This window comes from Heteronotia binoei, chromosome 3, assembly GCF_032191835.1.
Source record: "Heteronotia binoei isolate CCM8104 ecotype False Entrance Well chromosome 3, APGP_CSIRO_Hbin_v1, whole genome shotgun sequence".
In the NCBI taxonomy this organism is placed as follows: Eukaryota; Metazoa; Chordata; class Lepidosauria; order Squamata; family Gekkonidae; genus Heteronotia; species Heteronotia binoei.
In genome coordinates this window covers 192,019,973-192,042,569 of record NC_083225.1, presented here as the reverse complement: position 1 = coordinate 192,042,569, position 22,597 = coordinate 192,019,973, and the positions used below count along the sequence as shown (strand labels likewise).

General features: G+C 52.6%; 1 protein-coding gene across 1 annotated transcript; it reads right to left on the bottom strand.

Annotated features, from left to right (window-relative positions):
* Positions 1 to 8,520: 8,520 nt before the first annotated feature.
* Positions 8,521 to 22,424, bottom strand: PPME1 (protein phosphatase methylesterase 1). The gene is made up of 6 exons (XM_060235350.1): positions 22,224 to 22,424; positions 20,187 to 20,316; positions 17,652 to 17,696; positions 16,355 to 16,419; positions 13,332 to 13,399; positions 8,521 to 8,897 (listed from the first exon to the last, which is right to left on the bottom strand). Exons 1-6 carry the CDS (start codon positions 22,422 to 22,424, stop codon positions 8,879 to 8,881), a joined length of 528 nt encoding a protein of 175 aa, XP_060091333.1. The 3' UTR covers positions 8,521 to 8,878.
* Between the last annotated feature and the right edge of the window lie 173 nt (positions 22,425 to 22,597).

Genomic DNA, 22,597 nt, shown 5'->3' with positions numbered 1-22,597 from the left:
GTCTTTGACAACCCCACTCCCCGTTGATCTTGAAAGCAGCTGAAGCCGCTTTCTATGGTCTGGGGCAGTGATGCTCTGTCTTCTTGGTGCTTGGGGGGCAACAGTGGGAGGGCTTCTGAAGTTCTGGTCCTGTTGCTGCACCTGGGTTTTGGTCACTGTGTGACACGGATTGGGTGGGCCACTGGCCTGAGCCAACATGGCTTTTCTTATGTCTTGGGCAGTGATGCTCTGTATTCTCGGTGCTTGGGGGGGGGGGGAGGCAACTGAGGGAGGGTTCTGGAACTCTGACCCTGCCGGTGGACCTCCTGATGGTCCTGGGGTTTTGGCCATTGTGCGACACAGATCTCAGGGAACTGCGGCTCAGTGATGGAACATCTGCTTTGCATACAGAAGGTCCCAGGTTCAATCCCCGGCATATCCAGTTGAAATTACCGGGCAGTAATTAACGCAATAGAGCTCTGAGACCATGGAGAGCCGCTGCCAGTCTGAGCAGACAATACTAACCTTCATGGACCAGAGGTCTGATTCAGTATAAGGCAACTCCATGTGTGTTCCTGTGTGAGCTATGGAACAGATGGGCCCTTGGCTCGATTCAACATGTCTTCTCTTCTTTTGGATGTGATCTGGTTGCACAGTGTTTGTTATCTATATGCTGTGAGCCACCTGCAGCTGATAATGTTTTTAAATAAGTAGTTAACTTAAGAACAAAAGAATATAAGAGAGAAACCATGTTGGATCAGGCCAATAGCCCATCCAGTCCAACACTCTGTGTCACATAAGAGAAGCCATGTTGGATCAGGCCAATGGCCCATCCAGTCCAACACTCTGTGTCAGATAAGAACATAAGAGAAGCCTTGTTGGATTAGGCCAATGGCCCATCCAGTCCAACACTCTGTGTCACATAAGAACATAAGAGAAGCCCTGATGGATGAGGCCAGTGGCCCCTCCAGTCCAACACTCTGTGTCACATAAGAACATAAGAGAAGCCATGTTGGATCAGGCCAGTGGCCCATCCAGTCCAACACTCTGTGTCACATAAGAACCTAAGAGAAGCCATGTTGGATCAGGCCAGTGGCCCCTCCAGTCCAACACTCTGTGTCACATAAGAACATAAGAGAAGCCATGTTGGATCAGGCCAATGGCCCCTCCAGTCCAACACTCTGTGTCACATAAGAACATAAGAGAAGCCCTGTTGGATCACGCCAGTGGACCCTCCAGTCCAACACTCTGTGTCACATAAGAACATAAGAGAAGCCATGTTGGATCAGGCCAGTGGCCCCTCCAGTCCAACACTCTGTGTCACATAAGAACATAAGAGAAGCCATGTTGGATAAGGCCAATGGCCCCTCCAGTCCAACACTCTGTGTCACATAAGAACATAAGAGAAGCCCTGTTGCATCAGGCCACTGGCCCATCCAGTCCAACACTCTGTGTCACATAAGAACATCATAAGAGAAGCCATGTTGGATCAGGCCTGTGGAGAAACGCCATCTGAGAGTGTTGGTGCTTCATCCAAAAAGGCAGGGATCAGTAAATCCATTCAGCCGGCTTTGTAGCCTTCCCCTCACTCCCCCCCTCCCTTCCAGAGCCAAACCAACGACGCTAGGGGGAAAGTCTCCTAGAGAGGCAGGAAGTGCTGTGGTTCCTTGCATGTGTTAGGCAGGAAGAGAAGCCAGATTTGAACTGGGGCTCGAGCGAGCATGTGGTGAGCAATGGAGGCTCCTGCCTGTGGGGGAGGCCTGCTCAGGAAAATGAGGCCCCCAGGCAGGCAGACTAAGTAAGTACTTCACAAGACAGGGCAAGTTTAGATCAGGGCCAGCCGGATGCGTTTATAATCAACTTTTCTTTGTTATGCTGTTTGCTGTGCTGTGCTGGGCTGTGCTAATTTTGTCGATGCAACTGTTTTTGTTTTGTTTTTCTTTCCATATCCTTTTCCCTTTTAAATAAATGTTTTTTCTGTTTAAAATGCTGGCAGTCAAACTCTGTACCACATAGATCCCCAGACCGCTTTAGACCACGCTGTTTTTGAGAAGGGGGCCCCGGGGAAGGGGGAAGGCATGCAGTTGGATAAGGTGCCAATCCTCCAGGGGTGCCCCAAAGAAGCGCTGAGGTCTCTGTGAAACCCAAGTGCAGGGTGGCAGAGGACCTTGAGGCCTGGCCTCACAGCTGGAGAGGGGGATTGGGAGTCCTGTTCCTCTCAATCTGAACCCCAAGACTGAGCAGGTGGTGGCAGCGCGCCCAAGGGGCAGGAGGAGAAATAGCTCCCTCCAGGAGTTGGCGACTCGATAGGGAGCTGACGGGACCGGGTCTGAAGGCAGAATCGGGCCGGTTCCGCCACAAGGCCAATGGCCCATCCAGTCCAACACTCTGTGTACATAAGAGAATCAATGTTGGATCAGGCCAATGGCCCATCCAGTCCAACACTCTGTGTCACATAAGAACATAAGAGAATCAATGTTGGATCAGGCCAATGGCCCATCCAGTCCAACACTCTGTGTAACATAAGAACATGAGAAGCCATGTTGGATCAGGCCAATGGCCCATCCAGTCCAACACTCTGCGTCACAAAGTTGCCAAAAAACCAGGTGACATCAAGAAACCCATCGGTGGGGCCAGGACACTAGAAGCCCTCCCACTGTGCCCCCCCAAAGCACCAAGAATACAGAGCATCACTGCCCCAGACAGTGTGTTCCAGCAATACTGTATGGCTAAGAGCCACTGATGGACCTCTGTTCCAGATGCTTATCCAATCCTCGCTTGAAGTCGTGTATGCTTGTAGCCGCCGCCACCTCCTGTGGCAGTGAATTCCATGTGTTAATCTTAGATTAACGTCTCCCCCTTTTGCTGAATTCTTGGGAGACCTCAGCCATAAAATACAACCACACCACAGCAGGTAGCGAAATATTTATTTTCATAAAACAAGGGTCGTCGTCGTCATTAACAGGGGGTTAACAAACAAAAAAAAAGAAGAGAATTATTTCCCCCCTAAAAGCCAACAGTACAGGATGCGAAAACAAAACAAAACAAAAAAATAAAGTTTAATGTGTGTTATCCTTAAGGGGTCCACAGAACAGAGAATCTGCCCTCGTGAAACCAGTTTAAGGCCAGACTTCCTTGTGCGGGGGAGGCAGGCAGGCAGGGGCGTGCTCGGCTGGCGCCTGAGTCTGGGGGAGATGGAGGCAACTTCTGCATTCCCACAAAGAGCCCCCAGGAAGAAAACATGGGTGTGGGGAGGGGACGACTGTTGGCTTGTGCTGCGTCAGCCGATGGATCGTCCCTGCTGCTCCGACTCCCAACAGCAGCCGAAGGAGGGGCGCAGGGTGTGGGATTTTAAAGGACATCACTATGTATATACATACACACGCCGAGAGGAAAAGGAAAGGGTCAACCGGGGAACGGGACCGAGTTTGAAGGAAACGGTTAAGTGGCCTTCACCTTTCTGTCAGGCTGGTGGGGCCATCTGACAGCAATGAGGATCCTGTGAATTTAGGGGGAGGTGTTTGTGAGTTTCCTGCATTGTGCAGGGGGTTAGACTAGATGACTCTGGAGGTCCCTTCCAACTCTATGATTCTATGATTCCTCAGAAGGTGGTGGGCTCTCCTTCCTTGGAGGTTTTTCAACAGAGGCTAGATGGCCATCTGACAGCAATGAGGATCCTGTGAATGTAGGGGGGAGGAGTTTGTGAGTTTCCTGCATTGTGCAGGGGGTTAGACTAGATGACTCTGGAGGTCCCTTCCAACTCTATGATTCTATGATTCCTCGGGAGGTGGTGGGCTCTCCTTCCTTGGAGGTTTTTCAACAGAGGCTAGATGGCCATCTGACAGCAATGAGGATCCTGTGAAGCGGCGATATTTGCACTGATGCTCTGCTCTGCCTCCACTAAGGGGGCTCAGTCCAGGGCAACCCCCAAGCACCTGCAAGAGCGCAGAAGAGATCTCAAGTCGCTCAAAGAAGCACCGCGTTCCTCCTGGGCTCGCTCTCGAGATCTGTGGAATGGAAGGGGCATTCCCACAGACCGCAGAGAGTCCTAAGTCCTTCGTTTATCTGCAGGGCTGGCTCTAACGGGGAGGGGGCAGAAGGGGATAATTGCCCCGGGCGCTGTCGCCAAATTGGATATGGCACCATAAGATAGAATGGCCCATAGGGGGGCGCCATTTTTAAATTCCCCCCCCCCCCCCGCTAAAAAAACGTGTAGATCCGGTCCTGTTTATCTGTTTGACGACGACAGGGATTTGAACCGGTGATGTGGAGAGGACAAGGTCTCCCGATACCTTCAGGCCCTGGGAGGATCCTGATGTGGCCACTAGGGAGTCACAGCAAGCGGAAAGGCGGGTGGTGGTGGAAGGGGGAGGGTTAGACCCCCTAGTGGAATATGCACCCCCCTCCAAAAAAAAAATGCTGACCCGCACCCCTGCCACTGTTCTAGCACAAGGTCAACGCGGCATCTCCGGGAAGGTGAAGGCCACTATCGGAGAACCTAGGCGGTGGCTTCCCTTTAACCACCAGCGTGACAGAAAAGCAGGGACTCACGGGGGAAGGGGGGGTGTCTTGCGAGCTGTAAGGGCACCGTGGAAAACGTACCTGGCGGATGAAGGCTATGGCTCTCTGAGCCACGCTCCCGGGGACACAGGAACGGTGTTGCACACGCAAACTCGTGCAGGCACGTCCCACGCAAAACTCCGCGCGGATCCCCGAGTCGCCGATATGTCCCTGCACACCTGACCCACCGGAGAGATATTTCCAGACTTCTCCGTGAGAAAAACAGGCTTGTAATCCTACAGTCTGTCTCTGACAGTGGCCATAAACTTCAATTGAGGGTTTCAGTATCAGTAGAACTGAGAGCGCATGTGGGGACACCACAACTGCCCTGCTGCAGGACACCCAGCTTGCCCCCTTCCTCCTCCACCGTTCATGAGAGTCCCAAACCACCATTTCTCTCTCCCCCTCCCCCCCTTCCTCAAAATTTCAGGGGACTCAGCTCCAGGAAAGAAAGCCCCACTCTGCTTACGGATCTCATAGGAAACAAGAAGAACTTCCTGACTGTTAGAGCGGTTCCTCAGTGGAACAGGCTTCCTCCTCGGGAGGTGGTGGGCTCTCCTTCCTTGGAGGTTTTTCAACAGAGGCTAGGTGGCCATCTGACAGCAATGAGGATCCTGTGAATTTAGGGGGAGGTGTTTGTGAGTTTCCTGCATTGTGCAGGAGGTTGGACTAGATGACCCTGGAGGTCCCTTCCAACTCTATGATTCTAAGAAGCTCTCCTAAGCCTGGGTAGATGCTGTGACCTATTCTTCCCCATATGGCCACACCTCTCTTCCCAGAGGTCGGGAAGATCTCTTGCAGAACATCCACAGAGGCATAAAGGAAGCCGCGAGAGCCTTCACGGCCCTGGTTGCATGTTTCTTAGTGCTCCACTCTGAGGATTTCCACACCACTGCCAACAGGACCAGCCCTAGGGCGCTGGGCGCCCCAGGCAGGCTTGCTACTTCCCCGCCCTCACTCTCCCTGCCCCACAGAGACTGTGCGAGCCACGTGCCCTGCCCGCCCACTCTCTGATGACCTCAACCATCAGAGAGTGGGCAGGGAGGGTGCGTGGCTGGCGTGCAGTCTCTGTAGCGCTCTCTGAGCATCTTCCGCCCAAACGTGGAGGACAGTCAGGGAACGCTACAGAGACTGCGCGCTGGCCAGGCAGGGCTCTTGCTGCTTGCTCTCTTGACGATCGGAGTCATCAGAGAGCAGGTGGGGGAGGGTGCCAGGCCAACCCGGGCAGCAAAATTTGGGCTTTTGCCTATGGCGCTGGGCCTGGAGGGTCCAATTGGACGCCCTCCCCAGCTCGGTGCCCTAGACCAGTGTTTCCCATTTGCAGGGTCGCGACCCGGTACTGGGCCACAGAAGCCTCAATAGCAGGTCACCATGGGGCAGCCTGACAGCCTCCTCGACCCTCCATCCTATCTTTGGCGCTGCGTGCCACGCTGCGCTTCGGCACCTGTCCCCCACACTGCCGCTGCTTGCAGCACTCAGAGAGTGCTACGGACACTGCGTGCTGGCCAGAAGCCCTTCCTCATCTCTCTCTGTTGTTCAGAAACATCAGAGAGGGTGGGGAGAGCTCCTAGCCGGTGTGAAGTGTCTGTATCATTCCCTGATCCTCCTCCACCCGGAGGACGATCAGGGAGCAATACTGAGACTGCGCGCTGGCCAGAAGCCCTCTCTGATGTTCAGAAACATCAGAGAGGGCGGGGAAAGCTCCTAGCCGGTGTGCAGTGTCTGTATCATTCCCTGATCCTCCTCCACCTGGAGGACGATCAGGGAGCAATACTGAGACTGCGCGCTGGCCAGAAGCCCTCTCCTGTCCCTCTCTGATGTTCAGAAACATCAGAGAGGGTGGGGAAAGCTCCTAGGCGGCACGCAGTCTCTGTATCGCTCCCTGAGCGTCCTCCGCCCGGACCAAGGGAAGGAACCGGGCCACAGAGGGGAAAAGTTTGAGAAACCCTGTCCTAGACGAATGCCTAATTTGCGTAGTGGGAGGGCCAGCCCTGACTAACAAAATTCAACAGAAGGATCCCGGAGAGCACGGAGCAGGCTAGATCCTCTCAGCAGCCTCCGTTGCAAACGGCGGATTCTGATGGGACATTCTGAACACACCGCTCTGCGCACCGCTCAAGGTTTCTCCAGGCATAGGGGGCAGGGGAACGGCCTCCAAAAGGAAGAGGCAATTCCAAGACTGCGTGTTCCCATCCCCGTGACCTAATGAACTGGCCAAGGGTGACTTCGACGGAGCTCGAGTTCAAGTTTAGGTTTTCCTGCAATGGGGGGGGGGGGAGTAAGGATGTAGCCCGAGGGCCTTGCTGCTGACTTTGAGGCCCTGTAGTAGTGAAAAAGGGCCTCAAAGTCTGAGGTTGGTTCTTTTCTTCAGCCCTGTCCTGAGACTCACCCCCTTCTTCCTTCTGGCTAGTTCTGTGTGGTTTAGGTGTATATGAATGGGGAAGAAGATGATATTGGATTTATATCCCGCCCTCCACTCCAAAGAGTCTCAGAGCGGCTCACAACCTCCTTTACCTTCCTCCCCCACAACAGACACCCTGTGAGGTGGGTGGGGCTGAGAGGGCTCTCACAGCAGCTGCCCTTTCAAGGACAACCTCTGCCAGAGCTATGGCTGACCCAAGGCCATTCCAGCAGCTGCAAGTGGAGGAGTGGGGAATGAAACCCGGTTCTCCCAGATAAGACAGCTCTGGCTGACCCAAGGCCATTCCAGCAGTGGCAAGTGGAGGAGTGGGGAATGAAACCCGGTTCTCCCAGATAAGAGAGCTCTGGCTGATCCAAGGCCATTCCAGCAGCTGCAAGTGGAGGAGTGGGGAATCAAACCCGGTTCTCCCAGATAAGAGAGCTCTGGCTGATCCAAGGCCATTCCAGCAGCTGCAAGTGGAGGAGCGGGGAATCAAACCCGGTTCTACCAGAGCTCTGGCTGACCCAAGCCAATCCAGCAGGTGCAAGTGGAGGAGTGGGGCATCAAACCCGGTTTTACTATTTATGTTAATATACTACTTACTGTTAGCCGCCCTGAGCTGCTTTGCGGGGAGGGCGGGGTAGAAATAAAATTTATTATTATTATTATTATTATTCTCCCAGATAAAAGAGTCCACACACTTAACCACTACACCGAACTGGCTCTCCAAGAAGAACTAAATCCCACAGCCAAATGCCCCAGAACAAACTGGAAACCCTACAGTGCCGTGAACATCGGGCTGGGAAACCGCCATCTTGGAATTCGCATTCCCCTTGGAGGACCGTCGCTCATTTGGCGCCCCCTAAAGCAGACGGGCTCAAACTGTCACCAAATCAGACTTAAGCCCATCAGCCAGGAAAAAGCCCCACCGGAACGGACATATGCCTGTTTTAGCTGTCAGGGGCAGTGGAAACCCGAGGAGATCGTCCCGCACCTCGCAGGTCACAACACGCCAGCCGGTGAAATGCATTCTGCACCTCTGCAGGTCTGCACAAATGCGTTCACCAAACTACAGGAGGAGAATAGTAGTCTAGGCTGACTACCACGTGGAGAATCAGGAAGCCGACGCAGCGTGCCGCGGTGAGAACGTCAGTCTTGACCTGGGGAGGCCCGGATTTGAATTCCCGCTCTGCCATGAATAGCTAAATAGCTATTCAAACCAGATCAAAGGTTTTCTGATTTTGTTAATTTTACTCTTCTGCTATTGGTTTTTAACTCTGTACCACTTGGCATTCCAAACCCCACCAGCTGTATGTGGCTCTGCTTACTGTACCTCATTCCTCTGAAGAAGTATGCATGCACACGAAAGCTTACGTTCTGAATAAAACTAAGTTGGTCTTAAAGGTGAAATTGACTCCTATTTTGTTCGACTACTTCAGACCAACACGGCTGCCTATTTGGATCTAAACAGCTAAAGGTTTGGGGAAACCAGTAACTAGACAGACACAGGTTTTTCAAGACGGCAGCTCCCCCCCCCCTTTCTTGGCGAGAACACACATACACACACCAGGACAAACGGAGGGAAGTAACGAATGTATTCTTCTGGGGAAGAGGGCCTTAGAATTTTCAGATTCGGGTGCGACGTTCGAGCCCGCGGAGAAATGTTTGGCCAGTCGCTGGCGGACGCACGTGGATTCGCAGAGATCGAGCGCAAACGGCAAGACGGCTTCCTCAGGCGAAGGGAAGAGCCCTGCCGGGTGACAGGTGAGCCGGATCGTTTCGGCGGGAGGGGACAGAGATCTAGCCGTTGACCAAATTCGAAGCGAGGGGGGGTCTGGCGCTAACCGGGGAAAATGAGAAGGATACAGAAGAACGCCACTTTGGCCCCTGGGGCGCTTTTATTTACAACGGGAGTCGGTGCCGGAGGACGCCGGGACATTAACAAGCGGGAAAGACGCTGCAGGGGGGAGAGAAAGAGAGAGCACTGTAAGATCTCAACAGAATCACTGCGGCGCATCGCCCCCTAAGAGCTAACGTCAGGGCTCTTTTTCTAGCAGGAGCTCCTCTGCATATTAGGCCACGCCCCCCTGATGTAGCCAGGCCTGGAGCTAACAGAAGGCCCTGTACTAAGAGCCCTCTAGGCTCTTGGAGGATTGGCTACATCAGAGGGGCGTGGCCTAATATGCAGAGGAGCCCCTGCTAGAAAAAGAGCCCCCGGCTAACGTAACACAACGTATCGAGAGCCAGTGTGGTTGTAGCAGTTAGAAGAAGAAGAAGATGATATTGGATTTATATCCCGCCCTCCACTCCGAAAAGTCTCAGAGCGGCTCACAATCTCCTTTGCCTTCCTCCCCCACAACAGACACCCTGTGAGGTAGATGAAGATATTGGATTTATATTCTGCCCTCCACTCCGAAGAGTCTCAGAGCGGCTCACAATCTCCTTTCCCTTCCTCCCCCACAACAAACACCCTGTGAGGTGGGTGGGGCTGGAGAGGGCTCTCACAGCAGCTGCCCTTTCAAGGACAACCTCTGCCAGAGCTATGGCTGACCCAAGGCCATGCTAGCAGGTGCAAGTGGAGGAGTGGGGAATCAAACCCGGTTCTCCCAGATAAGGGTCCACACACTTAACCACTACACCAAACTGGCTCTCCAGTTAGCAGGGCTTTTTCTGCAGCAGGGCCTCCTTTGCATATTAGGCCACGCCCCTCTGATGTAGCCAATCCTCCTGGAGCTTACAGGGCTCTTTTTACAGGGCCTACTGCAAGCTCCTGGCGGATTGGCTACATCAGGGATGTCTGGCCTAATAGGCAAAAAGGAGTTCAGGCTACAAAAAAAGCCCTGGTAGTTAGTGTCAGTTTAGGATCAGGGAGACCCAAGTTCGAATTCCCATTCTGCCTCGGAAGCTCATCGGATGGGCCTCGGGAAAGTTAACAGGTTCTCATCCCAACCTGCTGCACTGGATGGTTGTGGGAAGAAAACAGAGAATGACACCAGCAAGGCTTTTATCATAGCAGGAACTGCTTTGCCTATTAGGCCACACCCCCACGATGTAGCCAATCCTCCAAGAGCTTGCAGGGCTCTTCGTACAGGGCCTATTGTAAGCTCCGGGAGGATTGGCTACATCATGGGGGTGTGGCTTAATAGGCAAAGGAGTTCCTGCTACCAAGAAAAGCCCTGAATGTCGGTCTCCTTAGGGAGAAAGGTGCAGCTTAACTAGAAGAAGACTGCAGATTTATACCCCGCCCTTCTCTCTGAATCAGAGACTCGGAGCGGCTAACAATCTTCTCTATCTTCTCCCCCCACAACAGAAACCCTGTGAGGTGGGTGGGGCTGAGAGAGCTCTGATAGAAGCTGACCTTTCAACGACAACTCCTATGAAAGCTACGGCTGACCCAAGGCCATTCCAGCAGCTGCAACTGGAGGAGTGGGGGAATCAAACCCGGCTCTCCCAGATAAGGGTCCACACGCTTAACCGCTACACCAAACTGGCTCTCTTCTAAAACTAACAAATGACAAGTGAACCATGTGGAGAATCAGGAAGCCGACGCAGTGCGCCACAGTCAGAATGTCAGTCTTGACCTGGGGAGACCCGGATTCGAATCCCCGCTCTGTCACGAACCTCGCCGGGTGACATGGGGCCAGTCATATTGCCAACCCAGCCTCTACCTCATGGGGGCGCTGTGAAGCTAAAAGACAGGAGAGGCAAATCAGACACCACCCTAAGCTCCTCGGAGGACGGGAAGCGTCACGAGCGCTGTAACTTAGTAGGGCTTTTTTTTGTAGCAGGAACTCCTTTGCCTATTAGGGCACACCTCCCTGGCGTAGCCAATCCTCCAAGAGCTTGCAGGGCTCTTAGTGCAGGGCCTGCTGTAAGCTCCAGGAGGATTGGCTGCATCGGGGTTGGGGGTGGGGGTGGCCTAATATGCGAAGGAGGTCCTGATGTAAAAAAAGCCCTGATATTAGGCCACACGTCCCTGATGTGGCTAATCCTCCAAGAGCTTGCAGGTCTCTTCGTGCAGGTCCTCCTGTAAGCTCCGGGAGGATTGGCTGCATCAGGGGTGTGTGGCCTAATAGGCAAATGAGTTCCTGCTATAAAAAAAGCCCTGATATTAGGTCACACCTCCCTGATGTAGCCAATCCTCCAAGAGCTTGCAGGCCTCTTCGTGCAAGGCCTGCTGTAAGCAGCAGGAGGATTGGCTGCATCAGGGGTGTGTGTGTGTGTGTGTGGCCTAATAGGCAAAGGAGTTCCAGCTACAAAAAAAAAAAGCCCTGGCTGTAAGATCTCGCCTCCATATGAAAGATCTCTTCCTGCTTGTGTATTTCTCCAGTTTCAGACTGCCCTTTCCCACCTGGCTGGCACTGAAGAGGAAGAGATGAGATTTAAACCCCGCCTTTCACCACCCAAAGGAGCCCAAGAGTGGCAAGAACTGGGGCTGGATTAACAACGAGGCCAAGCAGGCACTGGCCGATGGGTCCCCACGCTTTTAGGGGCCCCAGGCTGGTTTCCCCCACATTCTTCCCCCGCCTGCAGCCCTCCCAGCCTGCATGTGCAGCCAGCAACTGAGCCACTCTCTGCCTATCTTGCCTGGTGCGACGGCTGCTGGTGTCGTCGCCAAGTTTGCCTCTCTCTCCCCCGCGGCTCCCTTGTCGCCAAAATTGCCTCTCCCCCCCACAGCTCTCCCGTCGCCAAGTTTGCCTCTCTCCCTCCCCGCGGCTCCCCCATCGCCACGCTTGCCTCTCTCTCCCCCACAGTTCCCCCATTGCCAAGTTTGCCTCTCTCTCCCACGCAGCTCTCCCGTCGCCAAGTTTGCCTCTCTCCCTCCCCGCGGCTCCCCCATCGCCACGCTTGCCTCTCTCTCCCCCACAGTTCCCCCATTGCCAAGTTTGCCTCTCTCTCCCACGCAGCTCTCCCGTCGCCAAGTTTGCCTCTCTCTCCCACGCAGCTCTCCCGTCGCCAAGTTTGCCTCTCTCTCCCCCACAGCTCCCCCGTCGCCAAGTTTGCCTCTCTCCCCCCCCGCGGCTTCCCCATCGCCAAGTTTGCCTCTCTCCCCCCCACGGCTCCCCCGTCGCCAAGTTTGCCTCTCTCCCCCCCCGCGGCTCCCTCGTCGCCACACTTGCCTCTCTCTCCCTCACAGCTCCCCCGTCGCCACGCTTGCCTCTCTCTCCCCTACGGCTCCCCCATCGCCACGCTTGCCTCTCTCTCCCCCACAGCTCCCCCATCGCCAAGTTTGCCTCTCTCTCCCCCACAGCTCCCCCATCGCCAAGTTTGCCTCTCTCCCCCCCGCGGCTCCCCCATCGCCAAGTTTGCCTCTCTCCCCCCCACGGCTCCCCCATCGCCAAGTTTGCCTCTCTCTCCCCCGCAGCTCCCCCGTCGCCAAGTTTGCCTCTCTCTCCCCCACAGCTCCCCCGTCGCCACATTCCGCTCTCTCTCCCCCACGGCTCCCCCATCGCCACGCTTGCCTCTCTCTCCCCCACAGCTCCCCCGTCGCCACGCTTGCCTCTCTCTCCCCCACAGCTCCCCCATCGCCACGCTTGCCTCTCTCCCCCCCCGTCTCCCCCGTCGTTAAGTTTGCCTCTCTCTCCCCCGCAGCTCCCCCGTCGCCAAGTTTGCCTCTCTCTCCCCCACAGCTCCCCCATCGCCACGCTTGCCTCTCTCTCCCCCACAGCTCCCCCGTCGCCACGTTCCCCTCTCTGTCCCCCACGGCTCCCCCGTCGCCACGCTTGCCTCTCTGTCCCCCACAGCTCCCCCGTCGCCACGCTTGCCTCTCTCTCCCCCACAGCTCCCCCGTCGCCACGCTTGCCTCTCTCTCCCACGCAGCTCTCCCGTCACCAAGTTTGCCTCTCTCTCCCCCACAGCTCCCCCGTCACCAAGTTTGCCTCTCTCTCCCCCACAGCTCTCCCGTCGCCAAGTTTGCCTCTCTCTCCCCCACGGCTCCCCCGTCGCCAAGTTTGCCTCTCTTCCCCCCACGGCTCCCCCGTCGCCAAGTTTGCCTCTCTCTCCCCCACAGCTCCCCCATTGCCACGCTTGCCTCTCTCCCCCCCCGCGTCTCCCCCGTCGTTAAGTTTGCCTCTCTCCCCCCCCACGGCTCCCCCGTCGCCAAGTTTGCCTCTCACTCCCCCGCGGCTCCCCCATCGCCAAGTTTGCCTCTCTCTCCCTTGCAGCTTTGTCAAATGGGCTTTTGAGAAGGTGCTTGCACGATGCAGTGGAGGCCAGAGGCAGCGGGGCAGGTGCTCCTACTCTGAGATAATTTGCGAGGGCCTCCCCTCCCCGAGATTTTGACTAACTAGGGGCCTCCACAGGGTTTAATCCGGCACTGGCAGGAACGCTTGAACGAGAAGGGATCGAGGCCCGCCCCTCCCAGCCACACTGCCCTTCCCACGAGCCTCACCACTGGAATCCACCGATGGGTTCTGTAAACCGGTGACGGATCAGGAAGGTGGCGACTGCCTCAGCTACCTAGGAAGGAAAAGGAAGGCAGCTGGTGAGGAAAGACACGGCCTCCGTTTCCCCAGACCCAACAAAGACAATCTGACGCATGAACTCTGGTTTACAAAAATCTGGGACACTTTAATTGTGGAGAAAATCCCGGCACAACTTTCCTTGTTCGACATTTACCCCAAGGTCGCATCTTTTGAAGAAAAAGGACTTCCGTTTCTGGGATAGACTAAATCTAAAAACATCTTATCTATTAACACGACTTACCTTCAGTTTCTCTCACTATAATTCTATAATTCTCTCACTGTAATGCTATCCCCCCCCACCTCTTTCTCTTTGTATTTAAATATTCCCTTTTGTTTGGCTTGGGATGGAGCAAGGCATTATTCTTAGTTTAAGAATCAAAATTCTAGCCCAATTACCAGTTAAATAAATATCTTCTAAGGATAAATTATTTATCTATTGATTGAATGACTGACTGATTGGTGAACTGGATGTTATCTTAAATGCTAAATAAGATGTTCTAAAATGTTATCTACCATAGCACTTTATGCACGGTAGAATTTTGTTTTATGTGGAATTAATCGACTTGATATCACTTCACCCCACAGAGTTCTGTGTAACTTGGAATTTCTAAAATAAACTTGAACATATGAACATATGAAGCTGCCTTATACTGAATCAGACCCTCGGTCTATCAAAGTCAGTATTGTCTTCTCAGACTGGCAGCGGCTCTCCAGGGTCTCAAGCTGAGGTTTTTCACGCCTATTTGCCTGGACCCTTTTTTGGAGATGCCGGGGATTGAACCTGGGACCTTCTGCTTACCAAGCAGATGCTCTGCCACTGAGCCCTAAATACTTATCATGTATTAAAAAAAAAGAAAAAAAGAAAAAAGAAGATAATCTGACATTCACAGAACCCCAGCGTAATAGAGGGTCCAGCTGCCTATAATGTATAACAATTTAATATAAAACATAAAAGTCATGGTAGTCCCCTGTGCAAGCACCAGTCATTTCCGACTCTGGGGTGACGTCGCATCAAGACGTTTTCCCGGCAGACTTTTGACGGGGTGCCTTCCCCAGTCATCTACTCTTTCCCAGTCATCTACACTCATCTGACAGACCTGGGAAGGATGGAAGGCTGAGTCAACCTTGAGCCGGCTACCTGAACCCAGCTTCCGCCGGGATCAAACTCAGGACACAAAAAAGAAACTTTAAAACATACTGTCCGAATATCAGGCTGCAGATTATTTACCGTATACAATTTCACATGTACATCTGATGGATACACATACATAGCTGGATATTCATTATTTATTTATTCTTGTTTTTAAGAGAACCATAAAAGCAGATATTCTGATGTGCGGGTGAAGTCTTCAGGACTATCCAGCTATGACATCCTTTATATAATTTTAAGTCATCGCAAATCATGTAAGGCAACAGCAGCTCACAAAATCTTTTTAAGTAAAATAAAATAAAATAAAACAGTAAAAATCACATTAAAAAATTAACGCATATAATAATTTTGTTTTTCTTCCCTTTTCTCTTTATTTGATCATTCCAGAAGCAATGCCTGGCTTTCTATCATTTTTATTCCCGGATGTGTGTCTTTGCACATTTTATATATTGACCACTGAGGAACGCTCTTAGGCAGGGGACCTCAAACTACGGCCCGCGGGCCAGATGCGGCCCGCCGGGTTATGGCAAAATCAGACCGGAAGTGACGTTTGACCTAAACTCGCGTTAGCAATGCACACTTCCGGCACTGGGCTGAGGCGGCAGAGACAGAGTGTGAGGCGATACTGAGGTGAGGTGAGTTCCCAGGCTGGGGTGTGTGGTGTGGGGAAGGGAGAGAGATGCAGAAGACGGAGAACTGACGGCCCGCGGCCTTGTACAGTAACGGCAGCCACCACAACAGTCCAGCCCTCCAACAGTCTGAGGGACAGTGAACTGGCCCCCTATTTAAAAAGTTTGAGGACCCCTGCTCTTAGGGGCCAAAATGCGCACGGTTATTGTGGTGATCGGAAGTCCATCATATGTGAAATTTTACATGGTCTGCAAATTTTATGCAGTCTGATATTCAGACAATACGTTTTAAAATTTATTTTTGTGTGTGCTTTATATTACACGTTATACATTTTAATGAATTGTGTTATAGGCAGCTTAGCCCTGTATTACACTGTTTAGATTTGGGTTCGTTCGTTCGATTTGAATACGGTCGACGACCAGCACAAATCAGAAAAAAAATTACAAACGCTAAAAAAAACAAAGCTAAAATATTTACAAAATATTCAAATGTCGCATAAGATAACGGTAGGAAACAGGGTATATAAAACAGCAATTAAAATGTGGCTTCAGAACATAATATAGCTTTGCGAACGTTAGGTGCAATTGAAAAGAACTTTATACAAGGACCTGTAATCTGTGGGTCCACTTCCATTTAGAAACTTCCCAGTGACCTCAAAAAGAGGAAGGCTGGAATGGCCCTGGAATCTACTTATTAAGGGACTAATTAATTAACCTTGCCCGGATCTCCTGGTAAAATTGGCATGAGGAGAACATTTTCAACAGGCCCCCTTCTTTCTTCACAGAAAACCAGTTACTGTGCTCCATCCCCAACGCAAGCTAGGATTCTGCCCTCCCTTCCAGTTGAACACTGAAGCAGCACATATATATTGGCCACTGTGTGACACAGAGTGTTGACTGGATAGGCCATTGGCCTGATCCAACATGGCTTCTCTTATGTTCTTCTCTCTGGGGCAGTGAGGCTCTGTCTTCTTGGTGCTGGGGGGGGGGGGGGGCAACAGTGGGAGGGCTTCTAGTGTCCTGACCCCACTGATGGACCTCCTAACAGCACCTGGGTTTTTTGGCCACTGTGTGACACAGAGTGTTGGACTGGATGGGCCACTGGCCTGATCCAACATGGCTTCTCTTATGTTCTTAAGATGGCGGCGCACAAGCCTCAGGGAGCACTCACTTTGTCGGGGGCGTCCTCGTGAACGGCGTGGCCACACTGAGGAAGGACTTGCATCTGGAATTTGCCTGTAGGATGGAGAAGGGAAGGCGCGGGATGACTCCCAGAATGCTTTGCTCTACCTGGCTCCCACAATCCTTAGACTAAGCCTTTGTCTCCAGAAGCCAACACCGTCTCGTCCCCCCCACCCCCCGCCCCCGAAAAAAAAAAGCTGCACAAATCAACAGGAACACACATGAAGCTGCTTTATACTGACTCAGACCCTCAGCCCATCAAGGTCAGCATTGTCTACTCGGACTGGCAGGTGCTCTCCAGGGTCTCAGCAGAGGTCTTTCCCATCACCTCCTGCCTGGTCCTTTTAGCTGGAGATGCCGGGGATTGAACCTGGGACCTTCTGCATGCCAAGCAGAGGCTCTGCCACTGAGCTATGGCCCCTCTCCATGGCTCTCCAGGGTCTCAGGCAGAGGTCTTTCCCATCACCTCCTGCCTGGTCCCTTTTAGCTGGAGATGCCGGGGATTGAACCTGGGACCTTCTGCTGGCCAAGCGGATGCTCTACTACTTAGCCCCAGCACTTCCCCTAAACATTTCAAAAGGCAGGCTCATTCTTCAGACGTCATGATTTTGAAGTCTGACGGCTGCATTTTCTAATACTAATGAAATTTCTGGTTGCCATGGCGAGTCAAGTCTACATCAGGAGGGTGTGGCCTAATGTGCAAAGGAGCTCCTGCTACAAAAAAGCCATCCATCCCTCTCCCTCCCTCTTTTTTTATAGCAGAACTCCTTTGCCACATTAGGCCACACCCTACTGATGTAGCCAATCCTCCAAGAGCTATCAGGGCACTTCTTACAGGGCCTTCCATAAGCTCCAGTAAGATTGGCTACATCGGGGCTGTGTGTGTGCGGCCTAATATGCAAAGGCGTTCCTGCTACAAAAAAGCTTTCCTTCCTTCCTTCCTTCCTTCCTTCCTTCCTTCCTTCCTTCCCCCCCCACTTGCCCTCTCTCTCAGCTTCTTTTGTAGCACAAATTCTTTGCATGTTTGGCCACACCTCCCTGAAGCAGCCAATCCTCCAAGAGCTTACAGGGCTCGCCAGTACAGGACCTACTGTAAGCTCCAGGAAGATTGGCTACACTGAGGGCGTGGCCTAATATGCAAAGCAGTTCCTGCTAAAAAAAAAAAAAGCCCGATCGGTAACTATGCAGCCCAAAACCTGCCACAATCACATCACCTTCTATTCGACCCCTTGTGAAGCGACAAAATATTCAGGAAACGGCGATAGCGTAAAATATTCAAGACTTACCCTGCATTTGGCCAATCGTTAAATCTTTATCCAGCCGATCAACACCTACAAAAGTAAATTGGGGGGGGGGGAGGGGGAGAGAGAAGGTATTATGGAGAGCATGAAGAACTAACAGGGGAGAAATGTACCAAAAAAAACCCCAAACCCCTCTTGGAACCAGGAGGAGGCCAAGAGACATTGGGAAGGGCAAGGAGTTCTCCCATGCTCCTGTTTAAAGGATGTACACAAATTTATGCTCATCAGCAATGGTAAAAGGTAAAACAGGATGAATTTTGTTCCTCCACAATTAAAATCCCCCCCGCACCATATTGATGTAGCAAGTCAGGGAGAAGTCCAATGTTTTCCTGGCTTGCTAGCTTTCTGCATGCAGGGTTCCCCCCCCCCCAACAATGTCAGGAGCATTCTGATATGCAGCATGAAGCAACAGAAGCTGCTGCATTCATTTCTGCTGAATGTAAACAGAAGAAGATGATGATATGGACTTTATATCCCGCCCTCCACTCTGAAGAGTCTCAGAGCGGCTCCCAATCTCCTTTACCTCCTCCCCCACAACAGACACCCTGTGAGACAGATGAAGATATTGGATTTATATCCCGCCCTCCACTCCAAGGAGTCTCAAGAGTGGCTCACAATCTCCTTTATCTTCCTCCCCCACAACAGACACCCTGTGAGCAGATAAAGATATTGGATTTATATCCCGCCTCCACTCCGAAGAGTCTCAGAGCGGCTCACAATCTCCTTTACCTTCCTCCCCCACAACAGACACCCTGTGAGTAGATGAAGATATTGGATTTATATCCTGCCCTCCACTCTGAATAGTTTCAGAGTGGCTCACAATCTCCTTTACCTTCCCCCCCACAACAGACACCCTGTGAGGTAGATGAAGATATTGGATTTATATCCACTCTGAAGAGTCTCAGAGCGGCTCACAATCTCCTTTACCTTCCCCCCCACAACAGACACCTGTGAGGTAGATGAAGATATTGGATTTATATCCACTCTGAAGAGTCTCAGAGCGGCTCACAATCTCCTTTACCTTCCTCCCCCGCAACAGACACCCTGTAAGGTGGGTGGGGCTGGGGAGGGCTCTCACAGCAGCTGCCCTTTCAAGGACAACCTCTGCCAGAGCTATGGCTGGCCCAAGGCCATGCTAGCAGGTGCAAGTGAGGAGTGGGGGAATCAAACCCGGTTCTCCCAGATAAGATCCGCACACTTAACCACTACACCAAACTGACTCTCTGAAGAGGGCTTCTAGTGTCCTGACCCCACTGACAGGCCTCCTGATGGCACCTGGTTTTTTGGTCATTGTGTGACACAGAGTGTGTTGGACGGGATGGGCCACTGGCCTGATCCAGTAGGGCTTCCTCTTATGTTCTTATGCATCTATCGGCCTCAGCCTTCCTTACCACCCCCTACACTTCTGGCAAGAGGCAACCGAGACTGGAATCTCTTTTCATGCCTGCTAATTCATCAGAGTATATAGGAACTGAGAGGTTTTGTGAGCCTTAAAACAGAAGCTGTTTATAAAAGAAATCTCTTCAGACGTATAGTGCCGACTTGAAAATGATGCGTTATATCAAAAAGCCCTTCAATGGTGTTGGAAAGAGAGTTAATTGAAAATGACATCTGAGGCAACCATTTTCTGTCTTCTTGGTGCTTGGGGGGCAAGAGTGGGAGGGCTTCTGGAGTTCTGGCCCTGCTGGTGGACCTCCTGATGGCACCTGGGTTTTGGCCACTGTGTGTCACAGGGTGTTGGCGTGGCCCTGATCCAACATGGCTTCTCTTATGTTCTTATGTCTGGGGCAGTGATGCTCTGTATTCTTGGTGCTTGGGGGGCAAGAGTGGGAGGGCTTCTAGTGTCCTGGCCCCACCAGTGGACCTCCTGAGGGTCTCTGGGTTTGAGCCACTGTGTGACACAGAGTGTTGGACTGGACGGGCCACTGGCCTGATCCAACAGGGCTTCTCTTATGTTCTTATGTGACACAGAGTGTTGGATTGGATGTGCCCTTGGCCTGATCCAACAGGGCTTCTCTTATGTTCTTATGCGACACAGAGTGTTGGACTGGATGGGCCACTGGCCTGATCCAACATGGCTTCTCTTATGTGACACAGAGTGTTGGACTGGAGGGGCCATTGGCCTGATCCAACAGGGCTTCTCTTATGTTCTTATGTGACACAGAGTGTTGGACTGGAGGGGCCGTTGGCCTGATTCAACAGGGCTTCTCTTATGTTCTTATGTGACACAGAGTGTTGGACTGGACGGGCCATTGGCCTGATCCAACATGGCTTCTCTTATGTTCTTATGTGACACAGAGTGTTGGACTGGAGGGGCCACTGGCCTGATCCAACAGGGCTTCTATGATGTTCTTATGTGACACAGAGTGTTGGACTGGAGGGGCCACTGGCCTGATCCAACAGGGCTTCTCTTATGTTCTTATGTGACACAGAGTGTTGGACTGGACGGGCCATTGGCCTGATCCAACATGGCTTCTCTTACGTTCTTTTGTGGAGGAAAAAAACCCAAAATGTACTTACCAGCCAAGAGCAGCAGTTTGGGAACTGGGCAGTTAAGGAAGAGGTTGGAGAGCCCTCGGAACCAGCCATCCCAGTACTTTTCCGTCCGGGCAAGCTCAATTCGCCACGTGTACGTTGGCTCTTTCTTGGTCTGTGAGGAAACGAGAGAGGCCTGCTCAAATCCTGGCAACACAGGAGGGAAGCGACATCTCTCAACTACAGTGTGGCAACCACCATGGGCCGCCTCAGCAGGCCCCAAACCTCCAGACCGGATTCCAGCTCTCAAAAAAGGAGAACTGAAATCCTACAAAGGGTACCTGTGGGGTCGCCAACTGGAGCTTGTTTTGTTGCTTTGCTCTGGACATTGTTTCTTGTTCATCCGTCAATCGCCTTCCTCAACTGTTACTCTAAGATCACAGCACCCTTACGGCCTCTTCCCCATTTTCTCCTCACCACAGCCCCGTAAGAGAGAGCAGGCTGACAGAGAACAACTGGCCTGAGGTTACATACCGGAAAGAGAACTGGGATTCAAATCAAGTCTTTGGATGGCACTCTAACCCAGGGGTCTCAATCTTTCTGAGCCTGCAGGTGCATTCGGAATTCTGAGACAGGGGGTGGGCACAGCCACAAAATGGCTGCCGCAGGAAGCCCAGTCAGTCATGAAAATGGCTGCCGCAGGAGGTCCAGTCAGCCATGAAAATGAAAATGTCTGCCACAGGAGGCCAAGTCAGCCATGAAAATGGCTGCCGCAGGAGGCTCAGTCAGCCATGAAAATGGCTGCCGCAGGAGGCCCAGCCACCCATGAAAATGGCTGCTGCAGAATGCCCAGCAAGCCATAAAATGGCTGCCGTAGGAGGCCCAGTCAGCCATGAAAATGGCTGCCGCAGGAGGCCCAGTCAGCCATGGAAATGGCTGCTGCAGAAGGCCCAGCATGCCATAAAATGGCTGCCGCAGGAGGCCCAGTCAGCCATGAAAATGGCTGCCACAGGAGGCCCAGTCAGCCATGGAAATGGCTGCCACAGCTTCCCTACAGTCACACAGTGAAGGCCCTTGTGGCGCTATCAAAGCAATGTTTTCAAAAATCTCCACAGCCGATTAAATCAGGGGCCAATCAGGAGCCTTGCTGAGCAAACACCCCCACCTCCCTCCCCAAAAACACTTGGCAGGTGATACGAAATGTGTCAGCAGGGACCGTGGTGCCCAAGGCCACCAAATTGGGGCCCCCTGCTTTACAACACATATGATGATGATGATGAAGAAGAAGATGATGATGATATCGGATTTATATCCCGCCCTTCACTCTGAATCTCAGAGTCTCAGAGCGGCTCACAATCTCTTTTACCTTCCTCCCCCACACAACAGAGACCCTGGGAGGTAGGTGGGGCTGAGAGGGCTCTCACAGCAGCTGCCCTTTCAAGAACAACCTCTGTGAGATCTATGGCTGACCCAAGGCCATTCCAGCAGGTGCAAGTGGAGGAGGGGGGAATCAAACCCGGTTCTGCCAGATAAGAGAGCTCTGGCTGACCCAAGGCCATTCCAGCAGGTGCAAGTGGAGGAGGGGGGAATCAAACCCGGTTCTCCCAGATAAGAGAGCTCTGGCTGACCCAAGGCCATTCCAGCAGGTGCAAGTGGAGGAGTGGGGAATCAAACCCGGTTCTCCCAGATAAGAGAGCTCTGGCTGACCCAAGGCCATTCCAGCAGGTGCAAGTGGAGGAGGGGGGAATCAAACCCTGTTCTCCCAGATAAGAGAGCTCTGGCTGACCCAAGGCCATTCCAGCAGGTGCAAGTGGAGGAGGGGGGAATCAAACCCGGTTCTCCCAGATAAGAGAGCTCTGGCTGACCCAAGGCCATTCCAGCAGGTGCAAGTGGAGGAGTGGGGAATCAAACCCGGTTCTCCCAGATAAGAGAGCTCTGGCTGACCCAAGGCCATTCCAGCAGGTGCAAGTGGAGGAGTGGGGAATCCAACCCGGTTCTCCCAGATAAGAGTCCGTGCGCTTAACCACCACACCAAACTGTGATGGAAGTCTATCTTCTACATCCCTAGCCAAGTGTGCTCACCTCCGCGTCATCGTCTTTCTTCCTTTTGTTCACAGACCCTCCGTCCTCGTTATCGTCTTCCTCCTCCTCTTCTTCGATTATCCCCTCCACTATGGCTTTGGTACCTCCTGGGCTCGATTCTCCTTCACACCTAACACACACACACACAATCAATTCCTTTTCCATTTCAAACAATCTAGGCAGATCCAAGCGGGCGGCCATGTTGGTCAGAAGCCGCTGAACAAAGCGGGAGTTAAGCTGCACCTTTAAGTTTTATTCCAAACGTAAGCTTTCGTGTGCACGCATACTTCTTCAGATGAGCGAATAAGACACAGTGGGCTGAAATAGATGTCGTCGGTGGGTTAAGAGGGCAAACCAATACAAAGCGTTTGCCC

Bases quoted from the DNA above. Each gene is read 5' to 3' on its own strand.
- PPME1 (XM_060235350.1), bottom strand. From the start codon at position 22,424: ATGGCCGCCCGCTTGGATCTGCCTAGATTGTTTGAAATGGAAAAGGAA. The intron at 17,697-20,186 runs GTAAGTACATTT...TTACTTTTGTAG, and splicing joins CAAACTGCTGCTCTTGGCTG to GTGTTGATCGGCTGGATAAA. The intron at 16,420-17,651 runs GTAAGTCTTGAA...TCCATCCTACAG, and splicing joins AACGATTGGCCAAATGCAGG to GCAAATTCCAGATGCAAGTC.